The sequence below is a fragment of the Ochotona curzoniae genome, unplaced genomic scaffold, assembly GCF_017591425.1.
Source record: "Ochotona curzoniae isolate NIBS_2020 unplaced genomic scaffold, NIBS_Ocur_1.0 contig_50, whole genome shotgun sequence".
In the NCBI taxonomy this organism is placed as follows: Eukaryota; Metazoa; Chordata; class Mammalia; order Lagomorpha; family Ochotonidae; genus Ochotona; species Ochotona curzoniae.
Genome location: NW_024466446.1, coordinates 6816219 through 6837113, shown reverse-complemented (window position 1 = coordinate 6837113; position 20895 = coordinate 6816219). Strand labels below are relative to the sequence as shown.

The window sequence follows — 20895 nt, the reverse complement described above, 5'->3', positions numbered from 1 at the left end:
CAGTTTGCCCTGAGATTTCTACCCTCAGTTTGTAGCTTTTCTGTCAGTTACATACTTAAAAAACTAGATTTATTAATTTATTTGAAAGGTAGAGTTTACAGAGAGGGGAGAGACAGAGAGAGAGCCTCTGTCCACTGATTCAGTCCTCAGATGACTGCCAGCAGCTGGCATTGGGTGAGGGCAAAGCCGGGAGCTTCTTTCAGGTCTCCCACGTGGGCGCAGGGGTCCAAGCACTTGGGCCATCCTCCATTGCTTGCCAAGGCTCAGTAGCAGAGAGCTGGGTCAGAAATGGAGCAGTGCCCATATGGAATGACAACTTTGCACAAGATGGCTTGACCCACTGCACTGCAACACCAGTCTCCATTGTTTGCCCATGATTTTAGTTCCCAGTGCACCTGCAGCTTTCCACAAGCGCTGTTGTCTTCTGACCCTTGCCTACTCACTGAACAAACAAACTGGAGTCCCGTGGGGTCAGTGTGGACCTCATCTGGTGTGTTTTTCCTCTTTCAAGGGTTACATTCCTTGTAGTGCCTGCTTATATTCTTGCTAATGCCTTCAAATAGCATTTTTTTAAAACATTTTCTTTCTGAAGTTTAAAATTGTTATCAGTGGAAATGTTAGTCTAGTATAAGCTGTTTTCTCATTCAAGAAAGTCCACATTTTAAAATTGTTATTTGCTATTTCTTTGATATCTGAGATAGAAGGTGAATGATCATGATTATTCCAAATATTAGTCAAGGATCTTAGTGTTGGTACCCTATCTTTTGAGTTTTCCACAAACCATATTGATTTAATTATACTGTTATTTTCATGGTCAAAGCATATATTTGCTAACTATCTGTAGCAAGATCTGTATCTCTATGATTTTTGGGCTGACAAGAACAAATTTGGGGGGCAAGACATACGAGCTGCTTTTGTGATTTATAGGTTATTATAACCTTTATTTCAATAGTGGAAGGAGCACATAAGAGATTTATGATGAAATTGAAAAAGTAGGTCGTGGACACATTTGAAGAACTCTTAGATTTTATTCTGAGTGTAATAGGGAAAGGACTAGAAAATTTTGACGGGTTTTACAACAGGAATCTAGTCACATTTTAAAAATATGATTCTTTCCTCCCTTGTGTCGATGGGGTTATTGTAAAGCAAAATAGATTGGGGGAAAAATGAAGGACAGAAGTTCAGTAGAGAAACGATGGCAACTTAGCTTATAGTGGTAGTTGTGGAAATGAAAAAAGTGAATGGATTGGAGATAGAGTCTGGAACTACGGTGTCAGTGTGCTGCTGCTGGATTGGATATAGGGGATTAGAAAAAGCTGAAGAAGAAACAGAGATCCAATCTTTCATCTCAAAATAGAAATGCTTGTTAAGAGCTCCCTTCTATTCATGTTCATTTTTGCTTGCTCAATAATAATCCAAAGTGCTTTTTGTCTCAACAACTTCTTTTGTTTGTTTTAAAGACTTATTTTTATATTTGAAAGAGTTACAGAGAGGATAAGGGGGAGAGAGTGAGAGAGTGAGGGAGAGAGGTCTTTCCTCCAGGGGTTTACTTTCCACAAGTGCTGGAGTTGGACCAGTCCGAAGTCAGGAGCCAGGAGCGTTTCCTTATCTCCCACTGTGGAGCCCAAGGACGTGGGCCTTCTGCTCTGCTGCTTCCCGAGGCACACTGGCAGGGAGCTGGATTGGAAGTAGAGCAGCCAGGACTCAACTAGGATGCTGCGCTCTAGGCAGTACCTTGCTTCATTCCATCACAATGCCAGCTCCTCCTCCATAATTTTTAATCTTTTGTGATGAAAGTACCTAAATGTATGGATGAATGCTCTTTAAAGCAGATTGTAACACAAAATCCTTTTCAGTTTTACATTGCCCTTGTTAATATTTGCCACAATAGGATACGAGAACTGGAAGAAAAAACATATTACATCTACTTAGATTATGAAATTTTGGTGCTATTTTACAAAGTAAAAACCAAACCAGACAAAAAGCTGTGTGCTGGAGTACCATCCACAGTTACATGGATATTAAAGGTTAACAGAGTATTTCACGTGTATTTTGTATTCTTGGTTCCTTCAGCCCACTGTGGAAAAGTTAAGAAACATTGGCCAATCTGAACTCGTCAGTCCAGCCAGACTCGTCTCTGCTTTGTTCCAGGAACACGCTGTGTGCATTCTTCTTTTATATTTTTTAGTGTCTTTCTCCCTGCCAAGAATGTCCTGTCTCTCAGAGTCTAAATTCTGTTTTTCTTTTTGAGGTCTAGTTCATGATGTAATTGAATGGAATTTCTTTTTTTAACAGTCCGGATTGTTCTTTCCTTGTCGCTTTTGCATCACTTATTTATTGAAGAAGGTGAATTTTGTCATATAAATAGTTGTCATGAGAAAGTTATTTTTAGGTCTTTTGATTCCCAGTTCAGTTGTTTTTCTGATCTGATAGCTTCATTGTAGGTATTTGTTGATCTGAAAGGTCATATCCTTTAGAATTTTTTTTTTGTATATTGATAAATTTAGGCAGCATTAACCTCCTAAAATTCAGTATTTCAAGTTCTGTTTTTCCATTTTATATGCATAGGTGAATTAGCATTCATTCCAATGTTTTCATTTATTCAACTTGTTCCAGTTATTGAACCTTATTTTAGGCATTAAAGAGTATACTGATGGATAAGAAATCCAAATTGCAACCTTCAAGAAAGTTTTATTCTAGACAGTCAGTGAGCAAAACAATAATTCAAGCCACGATGGAAAAACATCCATGATGGCTGTGTGCGTGACAGGAGCTGTGGAAACTTTCTGCTGAGGGCAGTTTCTGTAGGGCTTTGGGTTTCATAGACATGCATATTATTGAGTACAGTTAAAAGTTACACATTTTACTGTATTTAAGGAAGAAAAAAATCTCATAAAAAATAAAATGGATCTAACCAATGTATGACTTTTGAAGAACAATTAAACATCCATACCATTGCCACCTTTCCCCAAGAACCAAAATATCCTCAGGAATTCACAACCATGTAGTTTCCATCCAGTCATCCTCCTCTGATCTCACAGAAAGAACCACTCACTGTATTCTAGATTTAACATTTCTTGGCTCCAGTTTTGTTTTGTTTTTATAACAAGGGCACAAGCTTTAACTATGTAACTGTTCAGTGTTGCTTGTTTGGGGAATTTATCAGGTCCCTGCTGTTCTGCTGCCACCCATCAATCCCTTCTACGCAGATGATCAGGAAGGGAACCTTTTGTCAAATACTGCCTGGTGCAGTAGCTTGGAGTAAGTTGCAGGGTTAGGGTGGTGAGGTAATACAGATCTCGGAGCAGGATGAAATTACAGCTGTTCGCTTTATGGGTGGAACTTCTTCAGGGCAGAAATTTTAACCTGGTACCCTGATTGTGTATGGGTAGCTGGATAGGCTTGTTAGAAGCAACCATAATTGTTGCTGTGTTGGTAGTGGGATTCCCAGAGAATGTCTGGAAGTATACATGCATACATTGGGGGTGAGCGGATGTGTGTTCCTGTGAAATGAACCCAAAACTGCCGAAGACATCCAGTGCTAGGAAAATGAACACAATTAAAGATTGAAACATGAACCTACTACACATAGAAATAAAAACCGAAAAACCTTAAGAAAAGGCTTTAATGGAAATGTAACATAAACATACAGCTTGATTAATTTTTGTGAAGTGAGTAACAGTTTAATAATTTCTACTTAGATCCATAAATATGTTACTGACACCTCCTAGTCCTTCCTGTGCTCTTTCTGTCATGCTATCCTGCACTCTGTTTTGGCCCTGCGGAGCTAACCATTGTTCTAACTTTTGTTACTTTGAAAAAGAGCATTTGAAGATGTAGGAGTGAGCCTGGAAGGCCTCCGTGAGAAGTGAATTATTGTGTTGAAACAATTTCAAAAATTGTTGAAATCAGGAGCCAGGAACTTCATCCAGGTATCGCACATGGGTACTGGGGACCAAGAAAATGGGCCATCTTCTGCTGCTCTCGCAGGTGCTTTCACAGGAAGCTGGATTGGAAGTGGAGCAGCAGAACTTGAACCAGTGTCCAAATGGGATGGCAGGGTTGAAGGACGCAGCTTAACCCATTCCACCACAACACGGGTCCCAAGAAGGCTTCTTTGTATTTGGAGGACACTTTAGTAGTAGTATCATCTTGATTTTAATTTCTTTTTTTTTTTTCCTTACAGGCAAATGTTCTGAAAAAGACTCTTCATGGGAATGGCTTGCCTGACGATGACAGAAATGGAAGAAACATCTCCATCTCCTACACATCAGAATGGTGATGTTCCCGGAAACCCTAATTCTGTGAAACAAGTTGACACAGTCCTTCAGGTGTATCTGTACCATTCGCTCGGGAAAGCTGAGGGAGACTACCTCAAGTTTCCAACTGGGGAGTATGTTGCAGAAGAAATCTGTGTTGCTGCTTCTAAAGCGTGTGGTTAGTATTATCTTTTTCTTCATAGATCATTGCTATAATCTCGCCACTCTGATACAGTATGTGCACATCTTCTGGTGGGAGAGGGTTTAAAAATGGTTGCAGAGCCAGCAGGTGTGTTTTCATATCCATAAAAAAAAATGAGACTATCGTTAAAATGAGGTTTAAAGTAGATCTTCCCTGGGTTAGGTATCAAAATAATAGATGTATTCTGGGCATTCTTTGCAAAATATCTGAAGAATATTTCACACTCTGTGTAAAATGCTAAATAATTCTATCAAATTCTATCAAAGCTGTATCTTAGGAGTAGCCTGAAAGAAAATAGTATGCTGGAATATGTATTTTGAATTCTCATTAGGTATTTTATAGTTATGCCTGACAAATCATTCTAGCTAGCTGGAGATCTTTATCAGTATTTCCCTAAATATACATTTTTATTGTTTCTTTTAAGTTACTTTTCTAAAGATTTATTTTTTAAAGAAACTTTGAGAGACAGAATTAGAGAGAGAGGAGGAGAGATAGAGATCTTAACATTCAGTAGTTGACTCCACAAGTGGTCATAACAGCGGGGGCTGGACAAGACCAAAGCCAAGAGCCCGGAGTTTCATCTACATCTGCCACGTGGGTGCAGGGGTCTACTTGGCAGGGACCTAGAGTGAAAGTGGAGCAGCCCAGACTTGAATGGGTGCCAATATAGGAAGTAGGCATCTCAGCTGGAGGCTTAATGTGCTACCTCGTAACACTGGCCTTTATTTTTATATTTGAGTTTGATTATGGTGTCTCTCTGTCCTATCTACAACTATGTATTATAGAGCTCTCTCTCTTTTTATAAACCAGATGAACTTCACTGGAACACTGAGATTATCAATGAATCTGTTATTATGATATCTGTTTTTAAGTGTTCTTTTAATAGACCAGTTGAAGATTTGTTTTGAAGGATAGAAGCAAGACTTTAATTCACTTCACTTATAGTGAAGAAATGGCTTAACATCATATATATATATGAACATGAACTTATCTTTGTATTACTAAATATCATAGATAAAGCTAGATGTTCAGGGCAGATCAGAGTTGCCATTAACTAAGATGGAGGAAATGTTTTCCATTCACCCAATTCTGAAGTATATTGTGAAGGTATAATCATGGAAATTGGAAAATGGTAATTGGAAAATGACTGGCTTCATTTTATGAAGAATATGTATTTATTTAAATAAGAATTTTTTTAAGCCAGCCTACTAATCTTTACCATTTGATTGATGAGTTTAATCCATTTATATTCAGGGTTAATATAAATAGGTGGTAATTTGGTTCTGTCATTTAGCATTAGGTTGTTCATTGATTTTGTCTTATGCTGTTATTTTACTGGGGTGTTCTTCACATTTGCCTTTGGTTTTGGTGGGTGCTATTCCTTTTCTCTATCGAGAGAACATCTTTAAGTATCCTTTGTAGGGCAGGTTTGGAAGAGGCAAATTCTTTAACATTTTTTTAATGTGGAAAAATTTTATTTCATTTTCAAAGACAAAGGAAAGCTTTGCCGAGTATGTGATCCTGGGCCAAGAGACTTATGACTGTTTATGGGGGACTATACTGTTGTAAATATATGGGGGAACTCAGTGGATGAGGGGCTTGGAGAGGGGTAGGGGAAGTCTCAGGGCCTATGGAACTGTATCATAAAATGATAGTAATAAGAAAAATGATAAAATAAGTATATCTGTGTAACAAATGCAATTCTTTTTATAAAAGGATGATTTATTTACTTATTTGAAAGGCAGAGTGTTAGAGAAGGAGAGGGAGGGAAGCAGAGGCAGAGATCTTCCACCTGCAGCTTCACTCCCCTAATGGCTCTAGCTTACACAGCTGTAGCTGGGCCGGGCTCAAGTTGGGAACCTGGAACTCCATCCCAGTCTCCCACTTGGCTGTTCTGGGCTCAAGCAGTGGACCGTCTTGTATTGCTTTTCCAGCACGTTAACAGGAAGATGGATCAGAAGAAGACTAACCGGGGATTCTGGCCAGCAGGCTGTTATCAAATGCAGGCATTGCTGGCAGCAGCTGAGCTCCACGTGCCGCAACACCTGCTCCCCGTGTCTCTGTCAATACTTTTGAAATCTACACTTTTTTTTTTAATTTTAAAAGCTCTAATTGTATCTGAAAATGCCACGATGAAATATACTTTCAAGAAGCTACAGATTGAAGACGTGTGAAACCAGTTTGACACACATACATGTGTAGCTGCATTTCTAAGACTAGTTCAACATACTAGTGTATTTTTAGCCCTGCAGATCTTATCTCATTTTAGCGATGACTTTTGACTCAGTCCTTACTAAGACGCTGATTAAAGGCCCGGTGGCTTTAATAGCCTGCTAAATATCTTTGGCAATTTGTCATATAACTGTTGCTGGAGCTGCAAAGATCCCATGAAGTTTAACCATGAATTCTTTCACATGAACACACAGCATTTACATTTGAGAACGGACAAGAGGAGATGTGTGTGAACCAAAACTTTGGCTTGTAGTTGCTTTTCCTTTGACTTGGGTCAATTCTTCGCTTTTTGTCCTCTCACCTAACACAAAGGTAAAGGCAAGTTCAGTAGGCTGTTGTTTTTCCAATAGTTGTTTAACACTCACCTTGCTGCCCAAGAGAGCTACTGATTATATAACCATGTAAAATTATGGATCTGAAGCTATATATAATAATAGGAAAATGCTTCTAGTGTTAAATTTAAGGGAAAAAAGATTTATTTTTATTTGAAAAGCAGAATACATATTTCTATTACTCCCTGAATTTTAAGGTTACTGTTGAAACATCTGACTGTCAATCTCTTAGGGGTTTCCTTAAATATACCCTGGTGCTTTTCTCTTATAAATGTAGGAATTCCCTCAAGGTGTTGGTAATTTTGAGGGTTTTTTTTTTTTTTTCTGTTATGGATGCCTGAGTGTTCATGTCTTACAGATTGGGCAAATTTTCAGCTACTTCTTTTTTTTTAACTAGATTTATAGATTTTCCATGTCCTTTCTCACTTCCTCTGCCTCAGGAATTTCCAAAACTCAGATGAAATATTAGTTCTTTTACAAATGCCCCAAAGATCTTAGAGACTGTATTTCAAAAGACCTTTAAGTTTAGATTTTTTTTACCCCTCTTCTGCTTGATCTCTTATTTGATTTACGGTTTTCACATCTAATATTTCTATTTGTTTCTCAGTATCTCTCTTCTGAATTTCTCATTCATTTAATGTATTGATTTATTCTGTTGTGCCTCTTTGAGTGACCCTATAAACATTCTTTGAAATTCCTTGTTGGACGTTTTTATCTGTCTCTGTTTCCTTGCTCTTTAACACTAAACAATTGCTGTGGTCCTTTGGGGACACTGCAGTCCCTCTTTTTCGTACTTTCTGTGTCCCTACATTTTTGCACATTTGTTTTTCATTTATGACTTTTCCTTAGCCTTCCCATCTTGGCTTTATGGTGACCCTAATGACAGCCTGAGATAAAATCTCAGTGTCTTCGGAAAACTCTCTTCCGTGGGCATTCATGCGTCCTTCCTGCTTGTTCTCATGTGGGTGCCTGACTTCCCAAAGAAGCTCTCCTCCTGAGTGTCCTTCCTGGCCTTTAGCAGCTCTGTTTGCTCTGGCGTTAGAGCTTTGCCCCAGATGGCAACAGATTTGTTCATTGGCCTTGTAGTGTCTTCATGGAATGTCCTTGCTTTTCTGCTCTGCTGTGTGGATCTTCTTATCACCATGAAGTTTACTTTTATCACTACTGTTGTGTCTTCCTTAAAGTATATTTTATCTGCTATTAATGTGACTCATCAATTTTTTTTTTTTTGGTTTCTGTTTGCACAGTATGTAATTGCCTTTTTTCTTTTTCTTTTTTTTTTTTTTATCTTTTTAATATATGTCCTGACATTCAAAACGTGTCTGCAAGGCAGAAGGTGAGCACGGGGCACTACTCTCATTCTCCAGTTAGTCCCTCAGATGCTGGCCACAGCAAGGAGGCCAGGGCAGGTCTCCCTTTTGAATGACAAGCGCCTCATTATTTGAGTCCTGATTTCCTGTTGCTCAGTGTCCACCTCAGCTAGAATCTGGACTCAAGACCAGATAGGAAATAGAGCCCGAGCACAGCTCCCTGGATGTGGGCACATTAACTATTAGGCTCAAATTAAGTGCTCTGGGCTATGCATTTTAATTGGCCTTATTACATTTATGTTTTAGCATCATTAACGATATAATTATGTGTAAATTGATTATACTGCTATTATCTGCTTGTTTCATCTGTCTTTACAATCTGTGTTCCTTTTTCTGTAGATTACTGAAATATTTGTATAGTTTTTACTTTCTCTGCTCTTAGTTTTTTTTATTATACTTATATCATTTTCTTTTTTTCCTTTGTCAATCATCATTTGTGAATTTTTGTATAATTCTTTCAGTGATGACTCTAGAGATTGCGATATATATTTTAGGTTTATTACAATGTTAAACTAGTGTTGTTTCCCAAACAATTCAAGAACTACAACAGCTTCATCCCATTTGCTTCTTCTCACTTTATGTGTAACTGTTAACATTTTACTTCTATATGTATCAGGAATCATTTATATTCTTATTGCTTTAAATAGTCTTTATTCTTTTGTATTTAGCCTTTTCTGTGTTTTTCTTCTGTCCTAAAGTTTTGTACTCACATTTGACATAATATTCTTTCAGTCCATCTCCTCTTGTTTATCTGACCATGTCTTGTTTTTACATCTTTCTTATAAAAATTTTGAGGGATACATAGTATTTATAAAGACTTTGGGAATACCACGTGATATTTTAATACATGGGCACAATGTGCAGTGACCAAATCAGAGGACAGAGCAGGTCCAACACTGCACACAGGATTAATTTCTTTATGTTGGAAACAATCCCAGGTCCTTCATTATTTTGAAGTATACAATCAACTACTGTGGTTGTGGCTCCCTGCTGTGGTATGCAACACCGGAACTTACTCCTTATCTAACTGTATTTTTGTACCAGATGCCAACTTCTTTTTGTTGCCTCACACTCCCTTCTCAATCTCCGGTTGGTTACCTGTGTTCTTTATTTCTGTGCAATCAACTTTTAAGCGTATGTATATGGGTGAGGACATGCAGTAGTTCTATTTTTTTTTTTTTGTCTAGTTTAGTTTACTTATATGGGTATCCTTCAGTTACAGTCATGATGCTGAAAAATGATATTCCTTTTTATGGATCAATCCATTAATTTTTTTTTATGGCAAAATCTTTCATTTTGCAGATGTACCATCCTCATCTGTCTTTCAAAGAATGATTTCTCACATTTTTTTTTAAACCAAAATATACTTTTTTGTGTGTCTTTGTTGCTATGAACACTGTTTGTAAACATGGGAGTGCAGTTGTCTGGTATTCCGATTTTATTTCCTTCGGATAAACAGCTGGTAGTGACATAGAACAATGCTGTTGATTTTTTTATATTCTGTAACTTTGCTTGGTTATTTGTCAGTTATGGCATGGCTTGGTGGAGTGCTTAGATTTTCCTACTTATGAAATCACGTTATCTTCAAAGAGTAATAATTTGACTTGTTTTATTTCTTTTGCCTTTCTTCCTTCTTTTTTTTTTTTTTTCCTATTTGTTGTGGCCAAGCCCTATACTATGTTGAATTAGAATTGTTTGTTCCATCACTTTCTTTCTGTTGTTCTAGATATTAAAGGATATATTTCTAACATTTCCTCATTCAGTATGATGTCTGAAAGTTTTTCATATAACGGCATTTAGCGTTTAATGTGTGGAGGTACATTCATTCTGTACCTAGTTTGGTGAAGGCTCTCTTATCATGAAAGTATATTTATGATTGCTTTTTCTATGTGAAGATCATCATAAGGTTTTTGTCCTTCAGTTTGTTGATCTGATATGTTGTTTATTTATTCACATGTATCACCATCTATGCATCTCTGGGAGAGTCTTGGTCATGATGTAAAATCTTTTTGACATATTGTTGAACTTATTCTGTTAGATGCAGAAATACTTAACGAAATAATCTGTTCATGATGGATGTTTTTATTTCCTTCCTTCCCCCCTTCTCTTTCCCTCTTTCTTTTTGGTTTCTTGGAAAGGGTATACCATCTTTATGATTGCTTCACACAGGTAGGTAGGAATTGGAATTCATATGTCAGCATTTTGCAAACTTCCACAGTGAAACCCTCCTGTCCTGGGTTTGTCAATACTGGGAGACTTGCCATGACTGTCTCAGCCTTCTCATTTGTTATTTGTCTAGATTTTCTGTGTATTTGTGGTTCAGTTTGGTAGATTGTCTTTGTCCAGACTGTCATTCATTTCTTGGAGGTTTAAAATTCTCCGGTGCCATAATGATCCTTTATGTTTCTGTGCATATTGTTAACAGGGCAATAATCTCCTTAAATGTATTCATAATTACATACAGTTCTGTCCCTTCCTTTATATGCATACTAATTATGATTTTGACGATTATTTTATAAAATATAATCATTTTTTTCCTCTGTATTTTTCTTGTCTTTCAAAAAATATATTGTGAAAACTATTTACACCAACCACTCGTTACACTACCTTCTTGGGACTGTTTAGGAGACATTGCATATTCCTTTGGTTGTTACAGAGAGCAATTTTTTCCTTGACTCTCTCTATTGCATATTTAATTTTTTCTCCTGCTGTTTAGGATGTCCTTACTTCAATTTTCTTTGAGATCATTTTATTTTCTAACATATTAACTGAGCTACTTAAATCATATTTTTGTTATTTTCTTATCTAGCAAGTTATAACTGCATATTTCACTTTCCAGTATCAGTCATATTTCACAATTTTTTTAGGAACTCAGCTACTCAAGTTGCAACTTGCTGCCTGCCAGTGTCTGATAGGAGACGCGTGCATCCTAACCACGTCTTCCGAGCACTGGCTTACTTTCAGGTGGCCACAGTGGCTAGGGTGGTGCCAGGCTGAAGTGTGGAACCTGGAGCTTCCTCTGGGTCTCCCAGCAGGTACAGGGGCTCAAGCACTTGGGGTGCATTAGCAGAACAGATCAGCTGGGACTTGAAGTTGTGCCTGCATAGGATGCCAGCCTGACAGGAAGGCATGGCTTTACCAACTATGCCACTGTGCGAGCCACCAGAATAGAATTAGGTTTTTTATATAATTGATTAGTATGGAGAACATGGTATGTCTAATTATTCTTTGGCATTCTGGGGGATTTGTTTGGGGTTTTTATGTGACTGTTTTTTGTGTTTGTGTGCATACCTGAATATCTTCTATGTGCTTGAAAACAATGTGTATTATTTATGGATCTTAGGTGTGCTGCTTACGTTTAGTTTGGTATCCTTCCACATTTTGTGTTACCTCTTCAAGTGTCTCTGACGAAAACATCTATGCTTTCCCATATTCCAAGTGACATTTAAATTTCTTCATTGTGAATTTAAATAGTGCAAACGATACAGTCACTAGTGTATTGTGTGAAATTTGACATTTGAAAATAAAATTCTTGTCTCCCATGTTTGATGCGGTGGGTTAAGCCGTGGTCTGTAATGCTGATGCCCCATCTGGTTGCCGATTTGAGTCCTGCTGTTCCACTTCTAATGCAGTTCCCTGCTATTGTGCCTAGAAAAGCAATGGAAGATGGCCCTAGTGCTTGGGCCTCTGCCATCCATGTGGAAGACCTAGATGAAATTCCTGGCCCTGGCTCTGACTCTCCCGGTTCCAGCCATTGCAGCCATTTGGGGAGTTACGCACTAAATGGGAGATCTCTTTTACACTCGTTCTTAGCCAAAATGCCGAGAAGCAATTGGGAGATTTCTTTGTATCTCTCTTCTTTTTCCTGTCTTTTTTAAAATAAATAAATGTTCAGATTAAAAAAAAAAAACAAATTGTTTGATTGCTCATTAAAAAGTATCCAATGACTGCTCTTATTTATTTGAGAGACAGAAAGAGTCAAAGGGAAGGTGTTCCCATCTGTGTATCCCCCACCCCCAATGCTGTCATGGCTGAGACTGGCTTGTGCTGAAGCTGGTAGCTGGGAACTCATGGGTGGCAGGCACCCAGGAACTTGAGTCATCACCACTGCCTTCCAGGGTATTAGCAGTCCTTGGAGTCAGGAGCTGCAGCTGGGTAGCACACCCACATCATTTGTTAGGGAACTCTGGCATCTTAACTGGTGGCATAACCGCTAAGCTGAACACCTGCTTCTTCAATGACTTCACTGTCTTCAGTGATTTGAGAGCCTTGAATACCATTGAAAGCATGTACGCTCAAGCACACACGTGCAAATGAACCTCAACCTCCAGTTAAGGGAAACATCAACATCTGGATCAGTCTCTTTGTAGAAGAAAAGTAGAAGAATTAGATCAAGTGCTTTCTGTTTTTAAAATTTTACTTCCAAGAGTCCTTTTATTAAGAATTGAGTTGCGTGTGGTGTTGTACCAAAAGATGTCAACTGCTATTGCATTTTTTGTTGATTTTTAAGAACTGTTAGAAATTATACATGTTATGTAAAAATGTCAGCTGTTTGTAATAATTTTTTCTGCTTTATTTTCTAGGTATTACACCTGTGTATCATAATATGTTTGCTTTAATGAGTGAAACAGAAAGGATCTGGTATCCACCTAACCATGTCTTCCATATAGATGAGTCAACCAGGCATACTATACTCTACAGAATAAGGTACTTTCTCACATAAAGTGACCGAATGGTAAGAGGGCAAAGTGGGAGAGATGTATCAAATATATTTCCTATTGATTTGTCTTAAAATATTTATTTATTTAAAAGGCAGCATGACAGAGAAAGAGGAAGAGGCACACACACAGAGAATGAGAGCGTGAGAGACCTGTCTACTGGGCCACTCCCAGCCAGGTCACAACAGCCTGGGGTCAGGCCATGCTGAAGCCATGGAACCTCCCATATGGGCAGCTGAAGTCAAGTACTAAAGCCAGCATCTGCCATTTCCCAGGAACGCCAGCCAGAGATCTGGGTCAAAAACAGAGTGGCTGGGACTTGAACCAGGATGCTAGAGATGCAAGTGGAGGTTTAATCCTCTGAACCACAATGCTTAGCCCTCAAAATCATTTTTTTTTTTAATTGCAAGGTGCATGATACCAGAACCAGAACCAGTTACTTAGCATTGAGTTTACTTCATTTGAAATTCTGCTTCTCCACTGAAGAATTCATGCATGGTTTTTAATTAGCTTGCTCTGAAAATAAAGCTGTTCAGGTGGGATATCTATTTGCTAGGCATTTTAAGATTATAATTAAAGAATATTTTTAAAGGATGAGAATGACCTTCATTAGCAAAATGCTAAATATTTGGAATATTGTTGATTTTCCAAAAAAATGACATCTTACATAGTAAACTGTAAGCTAACAATTCTTTGTGAATTATTCTTTAAAGTTGAAAGACAAGATTGTAAGATTGTTGCCAGTGTTTATTCGCAGCCCTAAGTTTTAAATTAATTTATTCACCATCTTAGCATAGTGTGTAATATCTTGTTTAGAGAAATTTGCAAATATTTTCTACTCAGAAGGCGGAAAGATATAAGTTTGATCTGTGTCTCACAAGCAACTATGCTTTTGCAAGCATTTATATATTATTTAATTTTCATCACAACTTTATGAAGTATTACGAGTTTCCTATCAAAAACTCTGATGAATTGAAATTGTACTCAGATTTATTTTTGGTCACACAGCTAGAAAATAACAGGATTCAAACCAGACCTGTTCGGCTTTATAAGCATCTCTTCAAGACTTCGTGTGTTTTTCATGAAGGACGTATGCGGAGTATTTAGTGCTGTGACTAACCTGAAGGATCCTCAGTAGATTCTTGTGTTGCCTTACTTAAATCAGTTGTTGTAGCATGAAAGCAGCCACACAGGGTAACTAAAGGAGTTGGCATGGCTGTGTTCCAATAAGACTTTATTTACCAGGATCTACAGTGGGCCTCACTTTGCCTGCGAGCCATTTTGCCTGACCTCCACTCATGAATTTAAAAAATGTACCTCTTATCAAATGAGAACAAAAATGAATTTGTCCCATACTCAAACTAAGGACTCATATATCCATAGCTACCTATTATCCAAATTTTTAGTAGAAATCTAACCAGAAATTATTTGATATGAGACCTTTTCCATCATTTCTGCAGGTTATGGTTTACTTCCTTTGTTATGTATGTAACAGCTACTTAGTTCTATAAATGTTGAAGTCTTTATGAGGCCTACAGTTGTAATTTGTGTGAGAAAGGCATAGAATAAAGTGTTTTGTGTAACTATTGATTAAGATGGTATTATTAAAAACAAGATTATTTGAAAATGCTAATTGAAGTTCACAGGACAACCTCTAAGAAAAGAATGCAAGAGAAACAAACAACAATAAAAAAAGACTTAGCCTGTACTGTAGGAAATAGTTATTTGATTCAAAAGAAGATAGTAGTAGAGGAATGTTAGACATATGAGGCCGGCATTGCGATGCAGTAGGTTGAGCTGCTGCCTGCAGTGCCAACATCTCATATGGGCACTGGCTGCCCCTTTTCCAAACCAAGTGCCGCTAAGATGCGTGGGAAAGCAGTGGAAGATGGCTAAGGTGCTTCAGCATCTTTGCCCAGGAGGGAGACTTGAAAGAAGATCCTGGTTCCTGGCTTCAACCTGGCCCAGCTCAAGCTGTTGAGGCTTTTTGGGGATTGAACCAGCACATGGAAGATCTCTCTCGCTTTTTGTCTGTCTGTAACTCTTTCAAATAAATAAATAACCCTTTAAAAAAAAAAGACACAAAAACATAGCAAAATAAAAACTATTAATCCTCCTATCAGTAATGAAAGCTAAAAACATCAAACACTCAAAAGATAGAAACTGGAAAAATGGAATAAAAACATGATCTAAATATATGCTGTCTGTACAAGGGACACTTTATATTCAGATTGAAAGTAGAAGACAGAAAAGAAGATCAGATAAAAGCAGCTTTTGACAACTAAACAAGAGCTAGAATTGCTATACAAATGTCAGGTCAGGCAAAGCACTTTGAGAGAAAAATTGACACCAGAGACAAGGAAGAAACATTTTACAGTGATAATTAGGAAGATATAATAATTACAAACAAATGAACCTAAAAGGAAAATCCTAAAATGTATACATCAAAATCTGACACTCTTTTTCTCTTCCATTTGAATAATATTACTGACTTCAGTGCTAGAAAAAATAGATCATTAAGAATATGGAAAACTTGAACACTGCAAACAAACTAAATGTAACGCTCACAGCATAACACTGATTTTTCCCAAACATTGACCATTCTTCAAGATGGAGTGTATATTCAGCCACAGAAAAAGTCCCATTCAATTCTAAAAGACTGAAATCATTCAGAGTGTGCTTCTGAACCGTCTTCCTGGCAAAGCATCCTGGGAGGCTGGAGACCATGGCTCAGCTGTTCATGCCCTGTCATCATCCACTTGCGGGATCCCGATAGGATTTTAGGCTTCTGACTTCAGCTGGTCCAAGTCCTGGCTGTTGAGAGCCTTTCAGGAGTGCACCAGCTGACCATTACCTCACACCATATACATAAAAGTAACATCAAGATGGTCCATAGACCTAAACTTGAGAGCCAAAAGCACAAAATTTGTGTAAAAAATAAAAGGGTAAATTTTTTACCTAGATTAGGCAATTGTGTTTTAGAATAACAAAAGCAGAAATGATGAAAAAGATTAAAAACATCTCTGTGTTAAAGGAAACTGTCAGAAATGTGAGAAAATAACCCATAAATAGAAGAAACTTTTGAATCATGCATCAAGTCCTTATTTCTGAAATATATAAAGAGCACTCATTAATCCAGTGGCAGCCCAATGAAAAAAAGTAAGCAACGAAATCTGGAAAAATGTCTTATTTCTCCAAAGAAGACATGTAAATGAAGTCCACATTTCAAGGAGTAGGCATTTAGCCTAATGGTTGAGGATGGTTTGGAAGCCTGTGTATATCTCCTTGAAGTTCCTGAACTGGATATTTGTCTCTCATTCCTAATTCCAGCTTTCTGTTTGTTTGGATTCTTGAGACGCAGCAGCACTGGTTCAAGTGTTACATTCCTGCCACCCACATGGGAAGCCTGACCTGAGTTCGTGCCTCCGGTTTTAACCTTCCTCAGCCGTAGACATTTGGTGAAGGGGAGTGCACTCTCTAGCACATTCTGTCTCAGATACATTTAAAAAAATAAAGAAACTCATGATGCGATAGCATTCAGTCTTCTAGAGTGAACAGCCACAGCAAAAAGGGATACGCAGTGATGACTGTTGAAGCAGATGTGCAGGAATTAGGATGCTCCTGCATTGCTGTTGGGAGTATCAAATGCTGAAGTCACTTCAGTTTGGCCTGGCGGAGGTAGCGGCATAGCAGATGAAGGCTCCGTTTGCAATGCCAGCACCCCACATCAGTGCCTGTGTAGTCTCAGCCATTCCACTTCTGAGCCATCTGCCTGCTAATGCACCGGGGAGAGCAACAGAAGATGGCCCAACTTGTGTTGGAGAGCCAGGCTTCAACGTGGCTCACTCCTAGCTATTACAACCATTTTGGAGAGCGAAGCAATGGGTGGAAGACCTCTTGGTCTCTGTAGCCCTCCCTTTCAGATAAAATTAACGACTCTTTAAAAAGAAGAGAGGGAGAAGAGGCAAAGGAGAAGAAGGAAACAGTTTGGCCATTCCTCGGAAAAATTAACAAAAGTCCTACTCATAAATTTTTATGCAAGGAAAATGAAACCATAGATCCACAAAACTTGTGCATAAGTGCTGATACCAGCATCACTCATAACAAAACAGATGAAAACCACCACGATAACTCACATGTGGTAGTTAAGTCAAACATGACATATGCATGCAATGGAGTATTGATTCAGTAATCAAAAGAATACAAATGCATAGTAAAACCTGAGAAGAGGGTGAACGGGAAAGGCCACATATTAGGTGACTTATGAATTATATCTGATTAACGCTTTATCTCATTTCTTTGAAAGCTAAGTTTTTAACTTCCATTTCTCTAAAGGAAAAAGCAATGAACTGTTCTCACACTCAATTAGCATTTTCTGATTCCTTTGCTGATGTTCCTGATTTAAAATTTTTTGAACTTACTGTGTTACTATTTTTACTTCTACATTTTGGTATTCTTCTACAGTCAGTACACTGAAGGAAGAAATATACTGATTTTATACTGATTTGTTTCTTGTATTTTTGCTTGCATTATTATCCATGTTCTTACCCAGAAACCCTTTTGATCCCAACCTATATATGTCAACTATGCTTTCTGGTTATGGTATAAAACCTTTCAGAATACTGGATGAGGTTTAATGTGTGTGTATACACACACACACACACACACACACACACACACACACACACACACACACAAATATTCTGCATTTGTATTTGAATTTTTGGGAGACTGACAGAATGTTTTAATTATCTTGTAGATTTTACTTTCCTCACTGGTATTGTAATGGCAGCACCAGAACCTACCGACACGGAATATCTCGAGGTGCTGAAGCCCCTCTTCTTGATGATTTGGTCATGTCTTACCTTTTTGCTCAGGTATGATTACATTTTAATTGTACATGAAATGATATGAATATTACCATGTAGTATGGTTCTTTTGGGAAAGCTTCGTATGTAGGTAAATTATAGTTCTGTTTTACATAGCAGGTACAAAGATGTAACAAAATGAAGTTTTTTAACATTATTTTTTGAATCTCATGATATATAAATAATCTATTTAATAAAGATGCTTTGGATTAATCCTTTTGAGTTTTTCTTTTCCTTTAGTGTTTTTGGTTTTTAAGATTCTTCTATTTATTTGAAAAAACTACATGAGAGAGAGGGGGGGAGAGAGAGAGAGATCTTTCTTCTGCTGATGGCCTCCCCAAGTGGTCACAATGTCATGCCAAAGCCAAGAGCTGGGAGTTTCCTCCCAGGCCTCCTGTGTGTGTTCAGCAGCCCAGGCGCTTGGGTCAGCCTTTGCTGCTTTGGCAGGCTCATTGGCAAGGAGCTGGGAGCTGGACTGGAAGTCGAGCAGCCAAGACTCAAATCTGCGCTCCTCCAGGATGCTTTGTCACAAGTAGTGGTTTAACCCACTGTGCTGCATTGCTGACCCCGGAATTTAGATGATTTTAAGGATTTCATAAAGTATAGAGACTTTAGCAGTGTGTCATGTAGACATAAGTAGTTGTGATATTGGACAGTAAATTTTCTGTAAAGTTTTTTCTAAGTTTTCTAGAAAGTTTCAGATTAAATAGTGGACAATGGAAACTGTAAATTAAGTAGATAGCCTAAAATGAACTATGGAGGCTGGCATGGGGCAAAGCAGGTTAAGCCTCTATCTGTGGCACTGACATCCCATGTGGGCAACAGTCTGAGTCCCTGCTGCCCCATTTGCAATCCAGCCCGCTTTAATGCATCTGAGAAACCAGTAGAGGATGGTCTAAACACGTGACTCCTCGTAGGAGATCCCAAAGGTGCCCCTGGCTTTGGCCAAGTTCAGCCCTGGCAGTTGTGGCAAATTGGGAAAGGAAGCAGCAAATGGAAGAATCTCTCTCTCTCTCTCTCCTCCTTCTCCTCCTCCTCTCTTTGTAACTGTGTCTTTTAAATTTAAAAAAAATTAAAGATTTAATCATTTTTCTTCCTCCCTCCTTCCTTCTCTCTTCCTTTCTTTCTTTTTGTAAAGTGACTTTAAAGGGTGAATAAAGCATAGACACATTCTGACATAGAGTGGGAAGAGAGAAGAAAGGTGGAATACATATGTTTCTGCTTTAATTTTGTGTCCACGAGGAGGGAGGGCATGCCCCTCCCCATTGACTGATTTTTCATGAGCTTGGAAAGAGGAGTGGTTATATATGATACCATCCCAGATAAGGGGGGAGCGAACCTTGGGAAGGAGTCATTTGATTGGAAAGTGCACAGACTGTGTTACATGGGACAGGGGAGGCATGGTTTCCAAGTTATGAGTCTAAGCTTGCTACCTGCCTGTCCCATTTCGTTCCCTGCTGAGATTTCTGACTCCTGTGCTTAAGGGTTGCTGAAGGATGTAGACTCATCTCATCTTTTGTAGCTACTTCCTGCTGATTAAGGATGTAGGCCTTGCATGTCCTGGGTCCAAAAATCTCTCCCTACCTCATCTAGTGGCTCCATCTCACAAGCTCTAAAAGTCTAGGTGATGCCAGTGGCTGTGTCCCCTGCATTGTCATTGCCACTTCAATAAGTCATTGGTCTTTTTTTTTTCTGGTCTTTTGAAACCACATCTAAGGGCTTCGACTGGTTCATAGGAGTAGGTTGACTTATCTTTCTTACACACCTGAGCATGATCCTGTCCCCTGCACAGCAGCCAGCATAGGAGGTGGCACAACATGCCCTGTGTTTTCCAATGCCAGGACATAATGCCCAGGCTTTGATTTTTGAGATCAGAGATTCTGATACATCTGGGACCAACTAAACATAAAATCTTGGATTTCTTGGTTACCCTAAAGGCCAGCAATGGACCCGCCTTCTACTGCCCTGGACCCCAGCCTTATTCCCCTGGGCTAGGACAGTTGGGCACTACAAGTGTGACCACGTAGAACCCATCAGGCATCTAGCCTGCTGCTTTCAGACTGTGCTGTCACACAGCAGATATGGCCTGTCCAAAAATTGTCAGGCACCTGGCCTGCTGAAGGCCATAAGTCCTCCCAGCCACACATAACACCCCCAAGGACCCTGGCTGCAAGACCCCAGCCAAAGGCACTGGTGCACTATAGGTGTGCCCTGTCTAGGACCCCAACATTAAGACCCTGGGCTTTCAGAGCCATCACACCATCCCCTGGAGCCTTTCCAGACACCAGCCACAGGCACAAGGTCTACTACGGTGGTTTGCTCTGGGTGCTACCTGCTTGCTTCCACACTGGAGCATTGGCACACTCTAGAATGGCCTGCTTAAGACCCTGACATCAGGTTGCTGATCTGCCCACTTGCAGACTGACATATCGGTACACCACTGGTGTGACCTGTTTAAGAACCAGCATCAGGGGTCTGCTGTAGGTGTGGCCTGCCTCGTCTGCTGCTTCTAGACTAGCACAGTGGCATGCCATGAGTGTAGTCTACCTAGCACCCTGGTGTCCAGCACCTGACCTCTTGCTTCCAGACTGGTATGTTGGCATGCTCTAGCGTCAGGCTTCTGGTTTGCTTCTCTCAGCACAGTGTCATGCCATGGGTGCAGCCTGCCTAGATCCCTAGATTTAGGGCCCTGACCTGATGCCCCCTGATTATCCTAAGGCTTGTTGCTTGTCCAGGACTTTTTTTTTTTTTTAAAGATTTATTTTTATTATTTTTTTATTGGAAAGGCGGATATACAGAGAGGAGAGACAGAGAGGAAGATCTTCCGTCCGATGATTCACTCCCCAAGTGAGCACAACGGACCGAAACTATGCCGATCCGAAGCCAGGAGCCTTTTCCGGGCCTCCCACGCGGG

General features: G+C 39.1%; 1 protein-coding gene across 4 annotated transcripts in view; it reads left to right on the top strand.

Annotated features, from left to right (window-relative positions):
• The window catches only part of JAK2 (Janus kinase 2), a 78970-nt gene that overhangs the window by 25803 nt on the left and 32272 nt on the right, over positions 1–20895 (top strand). For all 4 annotated transcript variants that reach the window (XM_040988890.1, XM_040988889.1, XM_040988887.1 and 1 more), the window contains 3 exons: positions 4187–4437; positions 12979–13102; positions 17873–17990. In XM_040988890.1, coding sequence (XP_040844824.1) covers positions 4212–4437; positions 12979–13102; positions 17873–17990 — 468 coding nt within the window. In that variant the 5' untranslated portion in view covers positions 4187–4211. The remainder of the gene's footprint in view (positions 1–4186; positions 4438–12978; positions 13103–17872; positions 17991–20895) is intronic.